The 22,833-nt window shown below is 36.9% G+C and overlaps 1 protein-coding gene across 1 annotated transcript in view; it reads left to right on the top strand.

The window, feature by feature from the left end:
- LOC137401232 (bromodomain adjacent to zinc finger domain protein 1A-like) overlaps positions 1-22,679 on the top strand; it is a 57,086-nt gene extending 34,407 nt beyond the window's left edge. The window contains exons 19-28 of the mRNA XM_068087644.1: positions 2,590-2,782; positions 5,770-5,915; positions 6,805-6,969; positions 7,183-7,328; positions 7,449-7,522; positions 8,127-8,300; positions 11,678-11,719; positions 12,104-12,246; positions 17,732-17,900; positions 22,112-22,679. Of these exons, the coding sequence (XP_067943745.1) occupies positions 2,590-2,782; positions 5,770-5,915; positions 6,805-6,969; positions 7,183-7,328; positions 7,449-7,522; positions 8,127-8,300; positions 11,678-11,719; positions 12,104-12,246; positions 17,732-17,900; positions 22,112-22,197 (1,338 nt within the window). The 3' untranslated portion in view covers positions 22,198-22,679. The remainder of the gene's footprint in view (positions 1-2,589; positions 2,783-5,769; positions 5,916-6,804; positions 6,970-7,182; positions 7,329-7,448; positions 7,523-8,126; positions 8,301-11,677; positions 11,720-12,103; positions 12,247-17,731; positions 17,901-22,111) is intronic.
- Positions 22,680-22,833: the final 154 nt, after the last annotated feature.

Raw genomic sequence — 22,833 nt, 5'->3', positions numbered from 1 at the left:
CCTGACAACTTATCATTCTGTCAGTTTTATAAGGAGTCCTAAGCATTGTTGGCGTATGCTAATACACTCTGGGCGGACAACTCTCAAACACTCAAACTTATTATTTAAACAACTATGTTATATGTGTCCTAGTTTTAACTGGTAAAAATTGGATGTTGTTTGTGATACATTTTAACCATAACTTGATTCCTAAAAGAAACTGTTGGACCACAGAGTTCTAGAACGAGGCCAAGCATCGCTGTTTATTTGTGAAAGACTAGCTGTAGCACAAGAAATTACAAGTCGATAGAAAACAATTACTGTTAACTCTAGCATTGCATTGACCATTCAACATCGAGATCTCCGATCTCGTATAAAAATAAATAATAATTATTTATTATTATTTATTATCGTATTATAAAAATAATTTTATGTCTGACCTGTAAGCAATGTGAACTAAGCTTAGCATGGAGGCTTCACCAATGGGTGCATCAGAGGGCAGCTTTTATAGTTTTGATTGCGTTTTGGTATCTATTATCTACGCTTTTGTATGGTATGTATTGGGCATCTATACCACCACCTGTGTGCTCTCAGATACCTGCTACATCAACACGCCCACCTCTATCTTGTCCTTAATCAGGGTTGGCTTTTGTTGTTGGTGTGTTAGATTTGGGAGGTTGATTACTAAATTGTTTTATGCCTAATTGATGATTCAAAGCATTTTAGGGCTTATCTATAATGAGCAATTTGTTTATGGGCGAACAGAACATTCGGATAGCCTGTTATTCACACCTTGGTTTGACTATTAAATATATGTTAATGGTTATTTATTCCATCCTGCATTATTTATGCTTCCGGTTCTTTCCTTATATATCCCATTATATGTTTGACCTCATTAATTATGTAAAGCTGTCTCCGTGTCTCTGGGCAGCGATGCCCAGGGACACGGATACTGTGATACTGTCAGGCTGATAATCCCTTCGCTTGCGCCTGCTAAAGCTAGTAACTCAGCTTGTGACTTGATGTATCACAGGCATCCAGGTCCGGGCGTGTATTGTAGATGTTATCTATCGTTTGTCTTGGCAGCAGTTAATCGGTTTTATATGAAGTGTTGACTAACTAATGATTTGCAAATGTTTTGGTTACCTTGTGGCCACATGTTATGGCGTATACCTGCGTCATGCAGGCTGCTCCTCTTAGCACCCGAGCATTTTGTTAACTCTTTCAACTCTTTCGCTACTGTAAGCCGATATATCGGCTTTTCAAGATGGTTTCACTTTTCTTTTAATTACGAAGCCTATACAATAGCTAGACCAATAAAATTTTGACTCCAGTGAAACAACCTTGTTGCCAATTACTTGCTATCAATAAAAAAAATTTTGGCTAAACATTTCCAACAATTCGTGGTGATAAAGTACCAACCGTAAAACAATATATCGGCTTATCAATAGGGTTCCACTTTTCTTTTCATTACGAAGCCCACACATTAGCTAGGCCAAGCAAATATTGTCTCCAGTGAAACAATCTTGTTGCCAATCACGTACACCTAAAAGAAAATTTTTTGGTTCAACGATTCCATTTCTAATTATTTTTAAAAATGGCAAAACCAGATCGCTATCATCATGGCAAGGAACAACCCACGCGTTCGTTCAATGCAAATAAAACGTTGGAGATTATATGAGAGTGGAATTCACTTTATACTTATCTTGTAGAGAATTTTGTTTTGAATAAGATGCATTTCACACTATAACGATATCGGTTTTTCGAAAAATTTGTTTTATTAATGCAGGCAGAATATTCATTCGGTAAGATTTTAATGCGGTATTGAAAGAGTTAATTTGTGTTTGGGTGTAATTACTTGCTTTGGAGTTGCTAGGCATTTGCAGCAAAGAGCAGCTGTAAGATTTGAGTCTATTTATCTGTCAGCTGTAGGATGTGTCTATTTATCTGTCAGCTGTAGGATGTGTCTATTTATCTGTCAGCTGTAGGATGTGTCTATTTATCTGTTTGCTGTAGGATGTGTCTATTTATCTGTCAGCTGTAGGATGTGTCTATTTATCTGTTTGCTGTAGGATGTGTCTATTTATCTGGCAGCTGTAGGATGTGTCTATTTATCTGGCAGCTGTAGGATGTGTCTATTTATCTGGCAGCTGTAGGATGTGTCTATTTATCTGTCAGCTGTAGGATGTGTCTATTTATCTGTCAGCTGTAGGATGTGTCTATTTATCTGGCAGCTGTAGGATGTGTCTATTTATCTGTTTGCTGTAGGATGTGTCTATTTATCTGTTTGCTGTAGGATGAGTCTATTTATCTGTTTGCTAGGTAAAATATAGGGTTATATAGGGATGACTGTGATAATCATTACCTATGTGTAAAGTCAGTTACGGTCAGACAATGACATGTTGATTTTATTTACTTCACCCATAAAATCCCTGTTGGACTACAAGTATACAGGTGGGTATACAGGGTACACATAGTATGAGTGCGCTGGTATACATACATGCAGTATACGTATTTGATATCTATGCTGGTATGTATATGTAATATACATATACATGTTGTGGATGGTTACTAACAAATTATTGTTTTGGGCTTGACTTTACCTTGCAGGTTCCTGACAGAGTTGGGTGGCGCGAAGCGCTAGAAAGTGGGTCTTATTCTCCGCAGGATAAAGAGTTGTCCATCCTAACTGTGCAAGATATTGATCCTATGGATGGCGATTCCTTTGTAGTGCGAGACCTACTGAGAGCTTTGCTGCAGATACAGCGGGGCCTCGACCCGAAATACATGTGTAAACCTTTAGGTAATTGTAACAGATATATGGGGACTCAGTCTGCAGTTTCATCAGTTTACCAAGGTTGCTACTCGTACACCGAGCTGTGAAGAAAGCTTGTAGTAAATGTGAAAAGGAGTGTACGAATACTGTTGTTGGCAGTTTTATCGACGACTGCTGGCCATTCTCGTCGTAATCGTGACCGCAAAACAGAATTTTTGTAGCCATAAGTAGTAGGAATAAGGAAGGGTGTTATTGTGATAGAAATAAACAAAGGCATACTTGCCCACAATGCCTAAGTTTTTAAATTAGGAGTAGCTCTGTCATTCTCATGGTGAGCTTAAACATGAACCCTGGCTCGTGCCTTGTAATTGTTCTCTATTGAGTTGCTCGGCTGAGGATCTCCGAGTTGGCACGCCTCTCAGCTTTTCCTCGTTACACCTTATTTTATTGGTGTCATCAATATATTGATGTCATCAATATATTGAATTCGTAACTGGCATTGAACAGTATTTTTACTGAGTGTAATTACACTATATGAGTGACTGGCTGGCAGTGTGATGAACTCATCTCTAGAGCTCATTGTGCTTGAGAATCTGTAGCATTAATACTATTAGCTACACATCACCAGTTTAAAAGAGGATAATTTTTAAAAAACTATGATTTTTGTTTTCGGTAAAAATGTGCTCAAGTGCCTGCTAAACAATTTACTAGACAGGAAACTGTGCACTTGAATTACGAGCAAATCTGTTTTTTCTGTAGACAAGCTTGACGGAACCGCTTGAATTATCGCAACTAATTTACTTACCAGGTCTGGGGTTTCTAGTTACACCAGAATCAGCTTGCTTTGTGATTTTAATTATGCTTGCGTGTTGATTTAATGTTCGTGGAGCTGAGTTTTTATTTTACTTCGGAGAAATTCAATATAATAATTTAATGTTTTAACATTCCTATAACATACCGGTATCATCATCCATATTACATATCACCATTCATGTAACATATCATTATTCATATATCATATCATCATCATTCATATATCATATCATCATTCATATATCATTCATATAACATATCATTCATATAACATATCATTCATGTAATATATCATCATTCATATATCATATCATCATCATTCATATATCATATCATCATTCATATATCATATCATTCATATATCATATCATTATTCACCTAACATATCATTCATATAATATATCATCATTCATATAACATATCATTCATATAACATATTTAGACATATTAGCACTATTTTCCGGTTTCGATTTTAATACATAGATTATACAACAAATATGCTCTCGAACTTTACAGGAAAAAGATAACGCTCCTGTACAACATTATTCATAAGTAGGCCGTATTAAGGGGCTAGTAAAGCAGTAATATAGAGAGCGCCCTAGTAAGGGGCTAGTAAAGTTGTAATATAGAGAGGGCCTTATTAAGGGGCTAGTAAAGTTGTAATATAGAGAGGGCCTTAGTAAGGGGCTAGTAAAGCAGTAGTATAGAGAGGGCCTTAGTAAGGGGCTAGTAAAGCAGTAATATAGAGAGGGCCTTAGTAAGGGGCTAGTAAAGCAGTAATATAGAGAGGGCCCTAGTAAGAGGCTAGTAAAGCAGGAATATAGAGAGGGCCTTAGTAAGGGGCTAGTAAAGCAGGAATATAGAGAGGGCCTTAGTAAGGGGCTAGTAAAGCAGTAATATAGAGAGGGCCTTAGTAAGAGGCTAGTAAAGCAGGAATATAGAGAGGGCCTTATTAAGGGGCTAGTAAAGCAGTAGTATAGAGAGGGCCTTAGTAAGGGGCTAGTAAAGCAGTAATATAGAAAGGGCCTTAGTAAGGGGCTAGTAAAGCAGTAATATAGAGAGGGCCTTAGTAAGGGGCTAGTAAAGCAGGAATATAGAGAGGGCCTTAGTAAGGGGCTAGTAAAGCAGTAATATAGAGAGAGCCGTAGTAAGGGGCTAGTAAAGCAGTAATATAGAGAGGGCCTTAGTAAGGGGCTAGTAAAGCAGGAATATAGAGAGGGCCTTAGTAAGGGGCTAGTAAAACAGTAATATAGAGAGGGCCTTAGTTGTATTGGAGTTTAATTTAAAAGACCCAACAGAGCCATTTTCCAAAGCTATGAGCACTGAGGATGACCAGCGGAGGTATTTAGTATCAACTTGCTGAATGTACAGCTGAAAATTCTTTTCTGTCTAAATATTAATTGATTCAGTCATAAAGAGTGAGTGGCAAGTTTACAATATTATAAATTGTTCATTGTACAATAAATGTAGATTCTTTGAAAATTGATTTGAAATAATTACTGCTACTGAAATTTCGTTACCAACATAGCGCATCTAATACATTTGATATGATCCACAGGTATTAAGAAATTTATTGGCAATCAAATTTATTGGCAAACAACAAATCTATGTCATAATCTGTAAATATTACTCTCCATAGGTTAGTAAAGTAGTACATACATACCGTAAAACCTCTAATTGAACGTCATGGCGCTCTATTTTTCAATCTCCTTCCTCTATTGTGGCGGTCAATAGGAGGCGGTGTTCAAATAGAGGCTGGCGGTGTATTTTTTAATTGGCTCGTCAGAATTTTCGGAAGATAAATTTAGCCCGTTTAAAGTTTCAACGAACAAAAAAACAAAAAGCTTAGCAGTTGGACAACAAAAGAATTGATTGTTATTAATGTGAACAATTCATCATTAATACGATTTTGTTCACACTTTTCTACTGATCACTTGATATAATGGGTTCATAAAGATCAAAGATAATCAAATTGGTAGTCAAATCGAGGTGGCGTTCAAATGGAGGGTGGCGATCAATTTTTCAACCATTCTCTCGTAATGGCGGTCAAATAGAGGTGGCGTTATATTAAAGGTTTTACGGGATCTACTATCAGTTTTTTTCAGGGATTATTAGAACAGCTTTATGATATTTTAATAATACTGACCATGCTAAACTGAATATTATATCTTTCATGGTTCAAGGTTTTCTCTTGCTTTCAGGCTCTGCTGAAGTAGACAAAAAAAAGTCGAGCTCTAAAAAATCTAAAAAAGATGATGCGGATGATGCAGATATGAAAGGGGAGATTGAGCTGAAGACTATAGACAGGTGGACAGAGTCTTTGTTAAATGCTACCAGTCTCTCACAGGTCTCTCTCTCTTCTTTATCACTATTCTTTCCCAGTTGCCATTTTGTTATAAATATTTTACTCTCTTTTTGAAGTATAGAAGCATCCATGATGAGAGGCAATTTTACGTTTTCTTTCAGCTCTATTTCATTATAAACTCTGTACTCACTAACGCAATATTTGTGATGTTTAGCTCTGCTACTCACATAGTTCTGGTGAACAGTATTTCAACTCGTATAATTGCTTATTCAGAATACATTCATGTTGGTCAAATGTCTATAGGATTTCGCTAGGAAGGGTGTGGTGTATAGATCAAGGAGCAGATTTTATGAGCATGTCACGCTCCATACAGTGTTATGTATTGCTCTCGTGTCACTCTCATCAACTTGATTTGTGGCTGTCGAAGGCAGTAATTGTGTATAGCTTTTCCTTTCACCGGTTCCGATTGAACTTTTGAGATAGCCAATAGCCTGTCACGGCAGCTAATAATCTCTCGCTCTCTCTGTCACACTTGCAGTCTTGTTTAATTATTCATCCAGACTTAACTACTCTGGTCAGTTAATCTTGCTTCTCTGCTGTTGGTAAAACTGGTGTGCTCCTGCCCCGCTATTATACCTCCTGTCATGCTTTCTAGGATGCGCTATGCCTATGGATAGCGAAATAATGTGATTGCCATGTGACAGTCATTTTACGTTAGGTGACATCACAACAAGTGCCTTTTATCACCTTAAATATCAAGTTGTTGGCTGATCAGTTGTCCCATTCTCTTCAAGCAGTCTTCACTTGTCAATATTCAGGACTGCTTGCCTACTTTATTCAGGCTCCCTACTTAGTTGGGTTACGGTCTAGCACCTGGCGATTGTCTGTATCGTTTGCACGGTGTAGCCACGCAATGGTCACTTATTTGCAGATATTCTTGCACATGTGCACCCTGGAGTCTAGCATCACATGGTCCAAGTCAGCGTTGAATGCTAGGTGCAGGTTGTGTCGGCGGAAAGGTGATGGAGAGAAGATGCTGCTGTGTGACATGTGTGATAGAGGTCACCATATGTACTGCCTCAAGCCCCCAGTCAAGGTATCCCAGCATTCAGCTGGCAATTTTTTCTTGTCGTTCATTCTTTTATTTAGTGTTTGTTGATTATGCATGGCGGCAGATGTTGAAAAATCGTTATTCATCGTACCGCTAATAAATAAACTTACATGTATGTGCAGATAAGGTTCAGTAGGTTGATTCAGGAAGTTATAAAAATATCCTATTTCTAGTCTTGCACTTCTTGCGATTCCATAGGATGTTCCTCGGGGTGACTGGTTTTGCCCTGAGTGCAGACCAAAGAGCACAAGAGAAAGAAAAGCATCCCGAAGGAAGTCTTTTTATGACGAAGAACAGGAAACAGAGGAAGAAGATGAAGAAGCTCGGACAGCTACAGACAACAGGTACTCATTGCACGGCATCTGAGATAGTTTGGAAGTGGCCATTGATGTAATGGGAGGTGCCACATCATATTTGCTGCATGTTTGACCTTCACCCTCTCAGTGACAGAACTTTTGATGCAGTGTCTATGATGAAGAGACGGCCAGTAGCAGTGAAGAAGAGCCAAAACATCCAAAGATAAAGTTGCTAAAAGCAAGTGAGTGCTTGTTCTATGACTTTAGCGCCACGTTAGCCCCATTCTCATGGCGTGTGGTCGACCATACGCAATCTCCATTGTCCTAACTTGTGCAACCTTTGATTAGATATGTTTTGTTGAGTGATTGAGAAATGCTTTTGGTGAGAATGAAGCTAGATTGTTGATGTGTTTCTTCCTATTTCATGTCACCTATTACATGACCTATCTTGTGGTAGGTCACATGACCTATCTTGTGGTAGGTCACATGACCTATCTTGTGGTAGGTCACATGACCTATCTTGTGGTAGGTCACATGACCTATCTTGTGGTAGGTCACATGACCTATCTTGTGGTAGGTCACATGACCTATCTTGTGGTAGGTCACATGACCTATCTTGTGGTAGGTCACATGACCTATCACGGGACCTAACACGTGAGTTGTGACATGGCCCATCATGAAAATATTTGCAAATATATTTTATTTGCTGCTCCCTAAGATTTGCTTCTCGATTATGACATTCGCATCTGATAAAAGTGGAAAGAACAGCTGTGAGGGTTGACAGAGAGTTGCCATCATTGTCCTAACCTCATTCGTTCATCGTGCTGTTTTACTTTACTCCTGAAGCTGCAAAGCCTTCTGGGAGATCTTCTCCGGCCTCATCTTCCTCAAGCAAAGTCCGAAGATCACGTACTAGCACTCCGGAAGTGGATGCGTCAAGAGCTAGAAGATCGGCCGCACCCAGTCCAGAGGCTGCGCCCCTTAAAAGATCCAAAAACAGTAGCTCAAAGCTTTGTGAAGGTGAATGCCTAGTCTCTCCACTTTATCATCTCATTGCTTCTCCCTCTCTCCTTCCCATTCTTCTTCCCCTCCCTTCTCTTCCTTACTTTTTCGCACCGGATTCTTCTTTAGTATACAATACTTCACAGGTATTGCTTTGACTTGTGTGTCTCTCTCTCCCTTCTCACTATGAGCATGCTGTATTGAGTCTGTCTTTAATATTGCATCTAGGTTTGGAATTACAGTGCACTCCCGGTTTGTGATGTCCTTGTTATACAGTTTTTTTCATGTTAATATGGGGAACAAATCGGTTTTTCTCTCCGCCATATGACGTTTCTTTCGTCATACGATATCAACAAAAGTCTTTTATAAAACTTCAAATTCAACAGTCGGTGTACTGAATACGTTGGAACAATGAAGATGCCGATATGCTATTCACCGAAGTCCCTCCCACAACGTCTGACTAAATACAATGCTCGCTCTCCCTCTCCGTTCAGCGTTCTTCGTGTTTCATAAATGCTTGATGTTGACGTGCAACGAAAATGAAAAGTAAGCAAAGGTGAATGTTTATTGTGCATTTTAGCATTTAATATAATATTTAGTCTGAATTTTAATTCTATATACATGTACATAGAATATAGTAGTTATACATGTATATATACATGTATATAGAATATAGTAGTTATACATGTATATATACATGTACATAGAATATAGTAGTTATACATGTATATATACATGTATATAGAATATAGTAGTTATACATGTATATATACATGTATATATACATGTACATAGAATATAGTAGTTATACATGTACATATACATGTACATAGAATATAGTAGTTATACATGTATATATACATGTACATAGAATATAGTAGTTATACATGTATATATACATGTACATAGAATATAGTAGTTATACATGTATATATACATGTATATAGAATATAGTAGTTATACATGTATATATACATGTATATAGAATATAGTAGTTATACATGTATATATACATGTAGGCCTTTATAGAATATATTAGTTATACATGTATATATACATTTACATAGAATATAGTAGTTATACATGTATATATACATGTATAACTACTATATTCTATATACATGTATATATATACATGTATATATACATGTATATATATACATGTATATAGAATATAGTAGTTATACATGTATATATACATGTATAACTACTATATTCTATGTAAATGTATATATACATGTATAACTAATATATTCTATAAAGGCCTACATGTATATATACATGTATAACTAATATATTCTATAAAGGCCTACATGTATATATACATGTATAACTACTATATTCTATATACATGTATATATACATGTATAACTAGTACATAAATAACTTTAAATCGTAGCAGTGAGTCATAAGTTTGATAACGATGTTAAAGGAAGAAGGAAATGATTACCATTGCAAGGAAGCTAGAGTTATTAGGTGAACTATAGGTCGACTATTGTTACTAAAGGTTATATACTATTTCAATCCCTCTCAGATCACCTAAAAGAGATACGATCAGTTCAACGTTATTCGTTCTATGTTATAGTAAAAGCGAAGCTGGAAACATACAAGATAAAATTTTAGATGATCACAAAGCCGAAGTTAAGCTCAGTAAAATACATACAAAAACTTAGCCTTAAATATGTGCTTATTAAATTTTGTTACTAATGTTTAATATGTAGACTACATATCTAAAATTTTGATGTTTTTTACCAGGCGGTGTCTACATTAAATAAATACTATAGGTTTTTATACCCCTTTATAGAACATTTTCACCTTACGATGCCAACATCGGAACGACTAAATGTCGTATGGCGGAGGTGCACTGTAATCAGTACTTTCCTATCTCGATTTTCAACCAGAACCTTTTCCTGAAGGCTGCTTGAGAAGTTACTTCCTTTAATTCCAAAGCAATTCTACTTATTTCTAATAACGTAAACAATTTTAATCCATTTCAAAATTCAAATAATCTTTTGAAAAACTTTTTATATGATTTTTCAACATAAACTAAACTGGATAGCAAGTCATATATAAAGTACACTGAATTTCTCATAATCTTTTTATAACCTCTCTGTCGCTGATAAGGTCTCAGTACTCCGAGGTCTCAGTACTCCGAGGTCTCAGTACTCCGAGGTCTCAGTACTCCGAGGTCTCAGTACTCCGAGGTCTCAGTACTCCGAGGTCTCAGTACTCCGAGGTCTCAGTACTCCGAGGTCTCAGTACTCCGAGGTCTCAGTACTCCGAGGTCTCAGTACTCCGAGGTCTCAGTACTCCGAGGTCTCAGTACTCCGAGGTCTCAGTACTCCGAGGTCTCAGTACTCCGAGGTCTCAGTACTCCGAGGTCTCAGTACTCCGAGGTCTCAGTACTCCGAGGTCTCAGTACTCCGAGGTCTCAGTACTCCGAGGTCTCAGTACTCCGAGGTCTCAGTACTCCGAGGTCTCAGTACTCCGAGGTCTCAGTACTCCGAGGTCTCAGTACTCCGAGGTCTCAGTACTCCGAGGTCTCAGTATTCCGAGGTCTCAGTACTCCGAGGTCTCAGTACTCCGAGGTCTCAGTACTCCGAGGTCTCAGTACTCCGAGGTCTCAGTACTCCGAGGTCTCAGTACTCCGAGGTCTCAGTACTCCGAGGTCTCAGTACTCCGAGGTCTCAGTACTCCGAGGTCTCAGTACTCCGAGGTCTCAGTACTCCGAGGTCTCAGTACTCCGAGGTCTCAGTATTCCGAGGTCTCAGTACTCCGAGGTCTCAGTACTCCGAGGTCTCAGTACTCCGAGGTCTCAGTACTCCGAGGCCTCAGTACTCCGAGGCCTCTGTACTATAGGGTCTTAGTTCTATGGGGTCTCTGTACTACAAGGCCTTTCAGCACATTCATGTCTTCTACCAATTAAGCTTTGTAGTAATACAATTGCCTGACATCTCATCATTGCCTGATGTTTACTGTTTTAACCATTCATCATTCTCCCTGGATGAAATTTCCAATGTTTCGAAAAGTAAGGTTCTTTTTAAAAATGGAAAATATTGCGGAGTAAACATTACCTTCACTTCTGGGCAATTTATTATCACTAAAAAAAATGTTTTGCCATTATTTTAATGACTCATCTCTCATTTTATATTTGATTTATTATCGAAAGACTATTAACTGCTTGTTGTGTGGAAGTATGCCATCACGCTTGCAGTCGTCTGTCTCCTATTAGCTCATTCGTTTACAAGTTTCTAATCTATTTAGTCGAAGCCCAGCTCGCAGCCCATCCACAGCTTATATAGTTACAATAATATCAGTTTGAGTTGTGAATAAAATATTTTACATAGACAGGGCTGATGAACGGCTGAGTCCTAACTCTTCTCTCCTACTTGCAGGCCGAAAGTCTAAAGGCTCAAGACCAGCTTCTCCCAGTGATGGTTGGTATTCTTCCCCTTTTTTGTCATACTCCGCTAAGCATTGTATAGGTTATACATAAATGTCTCGCTGTGTTTGTCCGACTAGTTCATTTCCTGGAATAGATATAGTATAGAAATATTTATGTGAACTAGCTGTTCCCATTCTGTGTTGAGGCGGCGTCAGTCGAACTACTTTCTACCACTGCTCTCTCTCGATCTTTGTTTAGCTAATTGAGAAGGAACAACATTAGAATGGCTGCATACACCTTTATTGTTTTCCCTCAACATAAATGTCCTAGTTTGCACTGAGAAGTTGTGTGCTTTACTTGTTGTCATATCGTATCTAAACTGTTTTGAGAAGCGGATTAACTGCCTCCAACACTAACTGTTCACTAACTAACTCAGGTGGTGTGAGGGCCAGCCATAGTTGTGGCAGAGCGAATCTCTCTGAAGAAGTTGCCCAGCTCGCCCAATGTGAGGAGATAGTTAAAGAGATGATGGAGATGGATGACTGCTGGCCTTTCCTCAACCCTGTCAGTCGTCGAGAGGTAAATTATTCACCATCGCTGTCGCACCGCTTTAGATTGCTGGTTGTTGAGCTGCGCCTTGTGTTGATCTCCCACCTTTCTCCACTTGTTGACTCCTCATTGAAGAGGTTCTATTCTATGCGGTCATCAAAATTCCTTGACATTATCCGACTAAATACACAGATATATAAATCAAACCCCGCTAATGACTGTATATAAACGTTTTTGCCCTATTGTTCAATTCCATTAAAATATTTTACATTATACAGTGTTGCTAAAAAATAATAGACCACTTTGAATTTGCAGAGATAGCCACTGTTTTTTTTGTAGATTTAACCAGTTAGCATTGAGCCAAACATAGCAATGGTACAGAAACATAGCAGTGGTACAGAAACATAGCAATGCTACAGAAACATAGCAATGGTACAGAAACATAGCAATGGTACAGAAACATAGCAATGCTACAGAAACATAGCAGTGGTACAGAAACATAGCATTGGTACAGAAACATAGCAATGGTACAGAAACATAGCAATGGTACAGAAACATAGCATTGGTACAGAAACATAGCAGTGGTACAGAAACATAGCAATGGTACAGAAATATAGCATTGGTACAGAAACATAGCATTGGTACAGAAACATAGCAATGGTACAGAAATATAGCAATGGTACAGAAATATAGCAATGGTACAGAAATATAGCAATGGTACAGAAATATAGCAATGGTACAGAAACATAGCAATGCTACAGAAACATAGCATTGGTACAGAAACATAGCAATGGTACAGAAACATAGCAATGGTACAGAAACATAGCAATGGTACAGAAATATAGCAATGGTACAGAAACATAGCAATGCTACAGAAATATAGCAATGGTACAGAAACATAACAATGCTACAGAAACATAGCAATGCTACAGAAACATAGCAATGCTACAGAAACATAGCAATGCTACAGAAACATAGCAGTGGTACAGAAACATAGCAATGCTACAGAAACATAGCAATGGTACAGAAACATAGCAATGCTACAGAAACATAGCATTAGTACAGAAACTTAGAACTGATACAGAAACAGCAATGCTACAGAAACATAGCAATGGTACAGAAACATAGCAATAATACAGAAACATAGCAATGGTACAGAAACATAGCAATGCTACAGAAACATAGCAATGCTATAGAAACATAGCAATGCTACAGAAACTTAGCAATGGTACAGAAATTTAGCAATGGTACAGAAACATAGCAATGCTACAAAAACATAGCAATGCTACAGAAACATAGCAATGATACAGAAATATTCAAAAAATTAAAATATGTTGAATCTAAATATTTTATATAAAGTTAGTTAAATTCAAGTCAAGTATTTAAGTAACCTTAGAAATTCACATCATACCGATTAAAAGTTTTGCCAGTGCATACCACCTTTACATCAGTGTAATCAAATGTTATAACCAACGCTAGACAACTTAATGAAATTGGCAAATGTACTAGTTGATCAATAGAACAACTTTTGAACAATATTGTTGGCCCTGAAAAGATCTGTTGGAGTATGAAACTGATCGAATCGCACTAAAAGACTGCAGAGAATTTTGATCACTTATCGCAATCCATTCAGCATTTAATCTTATTTCTGCATAGCAGAACAAATGGGAGAAAATTCCCTTTCTAATGATATATAGCTTGCTATAGTTTGTGACAGACGAAGGACAAAAATGTTAGTAACAAACAGCAAACTTTGCATGAAGTGCGGGAGGTCCATTATTTTTAACTTCATTGTAACGTTACTATTCCATTGCAACTCCCTGATTATGCTTGTGGGTTGGTTTGGAAGACAGTTGGTCTTGCATCACATATTTTTTCTATGTGAATGTGTATTTGGTTTAAGTGTTGACAATTTTTTTGAGAAACAAGCATTGCAAAGTCAAGTTTTACCTTACCATCGTTTCAGCATAAGAACCTCTCAACAGGTGAAGAACTAAAATTGTAGCAAATATTTGTTTGGGTCTACAAAGTTATTGCTGACATACATGGAAGCTTTTCTGCGCAACACTATGTCAGTACAGGGTGCTCTCCGCTCCGGTTACAATGACCCTGTTAGATGATTTTGTCGCCCTATGAAGTAGAACAGGATAATTTTTTACCCTCTAAACAAAGTTTGTTTCGCTATACGATATCAACAATAATTTCTCTCAAATCAAATCTGACAGTCGCTGTGCTCATTATATCGGAATGACAAATATCGATATGCTATTTATTGAAATCCCTCTTACAACAAATGAAAGAGAAACAATGCTCGATCTTGCACAGTTCAGCGTTATTATTAGTTTTTGTGAAAATGGAACTGAAAGCAGATAAGTGGGAAAATTTTAGCAATGACAAAGTTGAAGTTCATTAAAATAGTTGAAAATACATACTAAAACTTAGCTTCAAGTATTTTTTAAAAAGGCTAAATTCACGCAAGTTAAATTCAATGACTAGGTTATACGTCTGTCTCGAAAGTAAGAACTTCCTTTGGTACGTATTGCGCGTTGTACATGCACTTGTAATGTTACATCTTATTGCAGATCATAATCACTAATTACACTAAAGTTACTGTAGGCTACTATAGTTACTAAGGTTAAAAATGAATGTAAGACCTTTTTCAAACAACAAATAGAAAAACACGAGCAAACATGTTCGAATGAATTTTTTAAGAGCTGTATAGTAGTTAGCTTGGGGAAGAAACTGAAAGTGCTTCAAAGAAAAGAAAGCAAATGAAAGCTGAGGAATAAAAGTCGAGGAATTAAGGTTGAGGAACGGATGTCGAGAAACGGATATCAAGAAACGGACGTCTAGAAACGTACGTCGAGGAACGGACGTCGAGGAACGGATATCGAGGAACGGATGTCGAGGAATGGATGTCGAAGAACGGATGTCAAGGAATGGATGTGAAAATTAAACATAAAATTTAGAATACAAAGACAAAAATGTGTATATAAGTTATATGTTATTTTCAAGTTCTCATTGTTTCAATTACCTCCCCTACCTATGTATTGTCCGTCTCCTGTAGCTCTAAGGCTACTTCTCACTTCACGGGTCATACCCCTTATTGATTTTTACTTTATTTTTTTTGCTACAAGTCTGCAATGAATTATTTTGTGTTTTATGGCTTTAGCATATGGAGCGCATCTCGGAATAAATTAACCTCATATGTAGGAGTTTCTCCTCATGCAGTTATGCTCAAATTTCATTTGCAAGATGCATTCAAATCTTTCATACATTAGTTCTTAAAACTTAAACTTGTTAAAATTATAGCACCACTCAGTTTATTTATTAATTATTGAAAGTGAGTTTCATGTGAGACAACAGTCCTGGTGAGATTGTTATAATAGAAGGCTTGCAGTGGTTGGTGATTTAATTGAGTGCTCAAATAATGCACACAGTAAAGCTCACTGCACAACCACCACTAGTCTTACATCCCTAAGCCTGAAGGAGACCGGAACTGTGTATCAACAGGTGTCCACAGGTGCTTTGCTTGAAGCTCAGTAAACATTTAGAACTGCAGAACATAAGATGTTTGGATCAGTTCAACCCAAACTTTACTCCGCCAGCCATTAACAGCCCAAAAAGTGCATTAAATGCCATTAAGAGCTCAATATCAGCTGGTTTTGAAATATTTATTGTGTAGAGAATGTTTGCAACAACTCTATGCAATAACTCTATGCATGTCTCAAGAAGACACAACCGGAACAACTATGATGTATAGTTTTTCATAGAAGCTACATTATTTCTCAACTAGCATCACCCATCACTGTATCTCAACTAGCATCACCCATCACTGTATCTTAAACCATAACTGTCACGAACAACTTTTATCATATTTAGGTAAATCAGACACGCTGAATCCGATTTTGTACTCAAAATAAAGATTAGTCTACTAACCTTCAAAGTCATTTAGGCTTTTTTGAAGCATTTCAATATCCATTTCGAAAACAACACAATCGGCATTACAAGCTCCGCCCATAAATTTGTGGCGAAACCTAGCTTTTTCAGGAACGGAAGTTAGGAATGTTTAGTCCGATTTAGAATAATAGAGATTGATGTCTTAAAACCCATTATTATCTAAATCCAGCCTGTAAAATAATTTCAGTTTTTTTATGAAAGGTATATAAACTATTTAAAATTACTCGTAGCTTGTTACATGACGTTTAAATGGGCTGAACGTTGAGAAAAATGAGCTCAAAAAGCGCGGTTTTATCACGAGCTAGCGTTGTTATCGCGCTTTTTTAAATATGCAATGCTAAATAGCTTATCTACCTTTCAGAAAAGACATATTATTTTTAAGGCTGAATTTAGATATTAATGGATTTTAAAACACCCATCTCTATTATTCTAAATCAGTCTAAACATCCCTACGTAACTTCTGTTCCTAAGAAGCTAGGTTACGTCACGTATTTATGGGCGGAGCTTGTTATGCCGATTGTGTTGTTTTCGAGACCGATACTAAAACGCTGTAAAAAAGCCTTCATTACTCTGAAAGTTAGTGGACTAATCTTTATTTTGAGTACAAAATCCGAATCAGCATGTCTGATTTACCTAGTAAATACGATAAAAGTTGTTCGTGACAGTTATGGTTTAACTAGCATCACCCATCACTGTAGTTTAACTAGCATCACCCATCACTGTTTCTTAACTAGCATCACCCATCACTGTACCTTAACTAGCATCACCTATCACTGTACCTTAACTAGCATCACCCATCACTGTATCTTAACTAGCGTCACCCATCACTGTACCTTAACTAGCATCACCCATCGCTGTACCTTAACCAGCATCACCCATCACTGTACCTTAACTAGCATCACCCATCACTGTATCTTAACTAGCATCACCCATCACTGTACCTTAACTAGCATCACCCATCACTGTACCTTAACTAGCATCACCCATCACTGTACCTTAACTAGCATCACCCATCGATGTACCTTAACCAGCATCACCCATCACTGTACCTTAACCAGCATCACCCATCACTGTATCTTAACTAGCATCACCTTAACTAGCATCACCTATCACTGTACTTTAATTAGCATCACCCATCGATGAACATGCCAGCGACATACGGTATTAGGATTCCACACCTAGGCAGTTGCTGTTACTATGGCCGGTCAATGTTTGAGAGATTCATCAGCTGATAACCTGTACATCAAAATTTTATTGTGCCAAGCTACTGCGTGTCTCAGATGTGTTGTAATTTATTACTGCTTATGTCTACTGTTTGTTACTACTTACTGCTTCTGTTGATTACTACCTACTGCTACTGTTGGTTACTACCTACTGCTACTGTTGGTTACTACCTACTGCTACTGTTGATTACTACCTACTGCTACTGTTGGTTACTACCTACTGTTATTGTTGGTTACTACCTACTGTTACTGTTGGTTTACTACCTACCGCTTCTGTGGTTTCTATAGTCAGTTATGATGGTAAGCTAAAGGCTCAATATGCTGATATGTAGGTACCTGATTACCACTCTATAATAAAACACCCGATGGACTGCCAGACAGTCATGAGCAGAATCAAGATGGTAAAATACAGCAACGTCAGGGAGATGATCAGCGACGTTCGACAAATCTTCATCAACTGTTCTACTTATAATGAGACGTCAAGTGATTTCTACAAGATGGGTAAGATGCAATGCATAGCACCAAGGTTGGCTCGGTTTAAACCAGCCGAAAAAAAAACGGTTTTTCATGGTTTTTTTTTCGGTTTTTCATTATTTTTTGTGAAAAACATATTTTAAGCTCCTCGTGCTTCATGTGCGATAGAAATGCAATTATATATAATTATCAGCTGTGGAAGTTAATTTAGAACACAGTAGTAAATTTATGGCGGAGCTCAAGTTGAAACTACATGAAATCCTAGCACAACAATGAATTAGTGAATTTCATTTTCAATTGCTTTTAGCAAGTGATTTAATGATCTCTTTAATGATGAAATATAAAAACCATGTAAAATATACTAATCCAATCATCGTCTCTAATAATGAATGAATACTTTCTAAGTCTAGCCAGTGAGAAAGGATTATTTATAATTAGAAATTAAAACAATAAAACAATAAAATCCTTTGGGCAGAAGCTTTAAGTTTGCAAACTAATATTTCATGTATCGGGCACAAGCCAAAGTAGTTGGATTGTTAGAATTCCGTTTATCAAGTTTTTTTGTGTTTTGAATAGTTAAAGTTGTGTCTCAAATTTTCAACATGCCTCGCAAACAGGATCCCATTTGGCAGTTTTTCACTTGAACTGCAAAAGGCAAACGTTTTAAGGCAAAATGTAATAGGTGTGCTATCGTAACGCGAGGTCACGCAGATAGGCTTAAAGCTCATGTAGCATAATGTCAAGCTGAAAACACCAATTTAGGCAGTGCTGCTAATATTCAGATGATAGAAGTTGAGTCATCTGCCAACTGCTCCAAACACTAGCAATGCATCTGCATTATGCTCTGCTCTCACTACCACACGATTAATCACTTGGATTAAAATTCGTATTTATACATAGAGCTGTATGTAAAATATTCACTTTATGTCATAAGGTTTCTGTTCTGTATTTCATCAATTATGTTTGATTAAAGACTCATTCCGAAATTTCCATCTTTTCTCTCCTTTTTCCCATAACAACTCCCACAGTACCATCTTTAATAGATGATTCCACATATGTATGTTCAATACTCAATCATGCAGTCATAGTAAGTGATGTTAACTAGACTAAAAATTGCAAAACCCTTAGTAAAATTATAAAAACTATAAAATCTGGTTTAAACCATCAAAACCGGTTTAAACCATAAAACCTGATTTTTTTTTCACAAAAACCGTGATTTTTCCAACCCTGCATAGCACTGCTCATCTGAAGCTCTCGATGCTACGTAAAATTCTACATATAAATTCCAATGGGGCAAGAACAGCGCTTTATGCCTAAATGGCAAAAAACTTAGTAGTGACGCTTTGTCTTCTGTTCATATGAAATGTCGTTTCCATTATCTACATCTTAAATGTAAATGTATATGCAGGAGAGTTATGAGCAAGGACAATTATGATGTCTGCGAGTGTTTTAAAAAGTTTCACAAGGTCAAGCCACCAATTTGGTTTGCTGTCGAGTAAGTTGGGAAGCACATTTATGTCTTGCTACGATGGCAACTCGACCTTGGCTAGGTTTTTTTTAGATAAAATTAACACAAAATAGTTTGTCATATTTCACTTGCATAGGTATGCTATACCACTAGTGGTATACTTGCATAGGTATGATATACCACTAGTGGTATACTCGCATAGGTATGCTATACCACTAGTGGTATACTTGCATAGGTATGCTATACCACTAGTGGTATACTTGCATAGGTATGCTATACCACTAGTGGTATACTTGCATAGGTATGCTATACCACTAGTGGTATACTTGCATAGGTATGCTATACCACTAAATGAAAACTGGTAGAATGCTTGTGGTTCTGCATGGAGATGGTAAATTTAGTTCATTTTAAGTGGAGTCTATTAACTGTGTCACTCTGAAGCTTTTTAACAGGCACAACTCTTCTCATGACTACCTTACAACTCGACTTGTCTTAATAACTTACAACTCAACTCACCTTAATAACTTACAACTCGACTCACCTTAATAACTTACAACTCAACTCATCTTACTAACTCACAACTCAACTCATCTTAATAACTTACAACTCAACTCATCTTAATAACTTACAACTCGACTCATCTTAATAACTCACAACTCAACTCATCTTAATAACTCTCAACTCATCTTAATAACTCTCATCTTAATAACTTACAACTCAACTCACCTTAATAACTCACAACTCGACTCATCTTAATAACTCACAACTCAACTTAATAACTCACAACTCGACTCATCTTAATAACTTACAACTCAACTCATCTTAATAACTCACAACTCGACTCAACTTAATAACTCACAACTCGACTCATCTTAATAACTCACAACTCGACTCATCTTAATAACTTACAACTCAACTCATCTTAATAACTTACAACTCAACTCATCTTAATAACTTACAACTCAACTCACCTTAATAACTTACAACTCGACTCACCTTAATAACTCACAACTCGACTCATCTTAATAACTTAAAACTCGACTCACCTTAATAACTCACAACTCGACTCATCTTAATAACTTACAACTTGACTCACCTTAATAACTCACAACTCGTCTCATCTTAATAACTTACAACTCAACTCACCTTAATAACTTACAACTCGACTCATCTTAATAACTCACAACTCGACTCATCTTAATAAATCACAACTCGACTCATCTTAATAACTTACAACTCATCTTATCTACTTCCAACTCAACATATTAACTTACAACTCAACATACAGTGGAACCTCGGTTCTCAAACAATGTTGTTCGAAAACCGAGTTGTTCGAGATCCGAAACAATTTTCCCATTAGAATAAAGGTATGTAAATTTTAATCCATTCCAAGGCGAGAAAACAACTTTGATATAGTATTTTTTCAGCATTTTACATCATAAAGTGTACTGAACACTACATACTATAAATAAAAACGAGTAGATCGTGTTTAATTTAATAAAAGGTTTTCTATTTATGATTGTGAAAAAAGAAAACAAAAGTAAACATTTCGTATGTTTAGCTCTTAAAACATTAAAAACATTAAAGGTTAAGATACAATACCAAAAATTGCAGAAATTGATAATGAAACAACAAAGAAATGCAAGAGATCAGTTATATCAAAAATCGTGTGAAAAGGAAAATATAAACAGCAATGAAATTTGTATTTCACAACTTTGAAGGAGAATCCTCCACAACAATTTAGGATAACTCGACTGAAGGGGTTATCTCCCTAGCAAATATTTTCCGTAGAGGAGACGTTGTCCCAGGTGGTTCCTCCCTTTTTTTTTTAATAATTTATATAGAAGTGTAAATTGTTTCTCCAAATTTCCTTTTGCATGTCTCTAAGGTGAAGTTACAGTAACCTTTGTTGATTAATTTTTCATTGATATAATTAACATTTTCATATAATGCATTTATTCTCTTGCTGCAGTAATAGACTGAATGCAGCAGTTACTGCGGAGATGAATATTTTTTCTACTGTGGAATGAATGAAACAAATTAGAGGGTATTCATACGGGAATATTTGGATATGAACAGTTCTAACATTTATGTCTCCGATTAAATTCATAGGAGGTTTGAGTTTATAACGAATTTAGAGCGCAGAAACAGTTTAGAGGTTAGAACATGTTTTGGCTTGTCACTTCTTGTGAATAGCACAAATATCATTTGAATCTCTTTTAATACGAAGGGATCATAAAATACCGTTAAAGTATTTTACTTGCATTTCACATCTTCTGATTCTTTGATAAATGATGCTTTGCGAGAGCTCTTGTTGCTTGTGATGGGTCTCGAGCTACGCAGGTGGCTTGTGAATAAACATGAAGGAATCCAGAGAAATCAAGGCAAAGTGAGGTTTTGCACATTTGCCTTTGATGCTTTCCTTTTGTATAATTCATGCCAGTTTCTCACTCATCCCTTTCCGAGTGAGCAATTTGCACATTTGCACTCTGCCACCCAGCTATTGGCAGTTGAAAAACACCCGATATGACATTTGTGGTAACTATTCCTGTTGGTAAATTTGCATTCATTGGCACCGTAATGCCTTTCACTGCTTCTGTATCAATCATTTTTGGCAGGGCATCAGGTTTCTCATTAGATTTCCAGGCAGTTGGCAGGATGCACACTGACTACACTATAGTCTGTGCCAATTTTCTGTGCAGTAAACATCTTGCCATAGTAATTTTGTTGTTATCCATTTAGGCTCAGTTTCTTAAATCGTTCTTTACAGGCGAAAAGATGTCAAAGTTTTTTGAAAGACAGCTAAAAGCTCTCAAACTCGAAGTAAATTCTGCCAAAAGACCTAAGCGCAACTGAGGGTGGTATTGCAAAGTCCCTTGCTCCAATGCTTATCTGCATACCATGGCCAAGATTTCTAACAAATGCTGGTTGTGCTGACCAGCTATTTAATATGGTCGATTTGCATGGAACTATGGCTAAGTTATCAGATGGTGTCATGTATATATTATATTGTATGCTTGAAATCGGTTGTATTTAGAGGTCAAAGAAGCATTTCTTTGAAGGAATGTATCACCTCCGTCATTATTGCTTGGCATGTTTATGTTGGTGTAATTTATCAGAATGACTGTTTGATACCGACTGCAGATTACAATGTTGTAATTTGCTCGGATGACTGTTTGACAACCGCTGCAAGTTATGATGGTGTATTTTGCTAAAACGTCGATTAAAATTGCAAAAGCTAGAATAATTATTGTTGTTGGCTAGGAAATATTTGTTATTGTATTATATATAGCAGTGTTTCTGCAGAATCGTGTCTTGTTAGTAATACATAGAGCATCTATTTCAATGTCTCTTACTGACACCAAGGTGCAGTCGATGAATTGACCCAACAGGCATAACATATTCTGTAAATTGTAATGAAACCTCGAGAAAGTTCTGGTAGGCAAATAAGCATCACACCATCTAGTAGTGAAGGGAAAAGCGTTCAAATTC

This window comes from Watersipora subatra, chromosome 7 (assembly GCF_963576615.1).
Source record: "Watersipora subatra chromosome 7, tzWatSuba1.1, whole genome shotgun sequence".
NCBI lineage: Eukaryota > Metazoa > Bryozoa > Gymnolaemata > Cheilostomatida > Watersiporidae > Watersipora > Watersipora subatra.
Note: the sequence above shows the minus strand (reverse complement) of the source record. Positions and strands in the feature narration are given on the sequence as shown.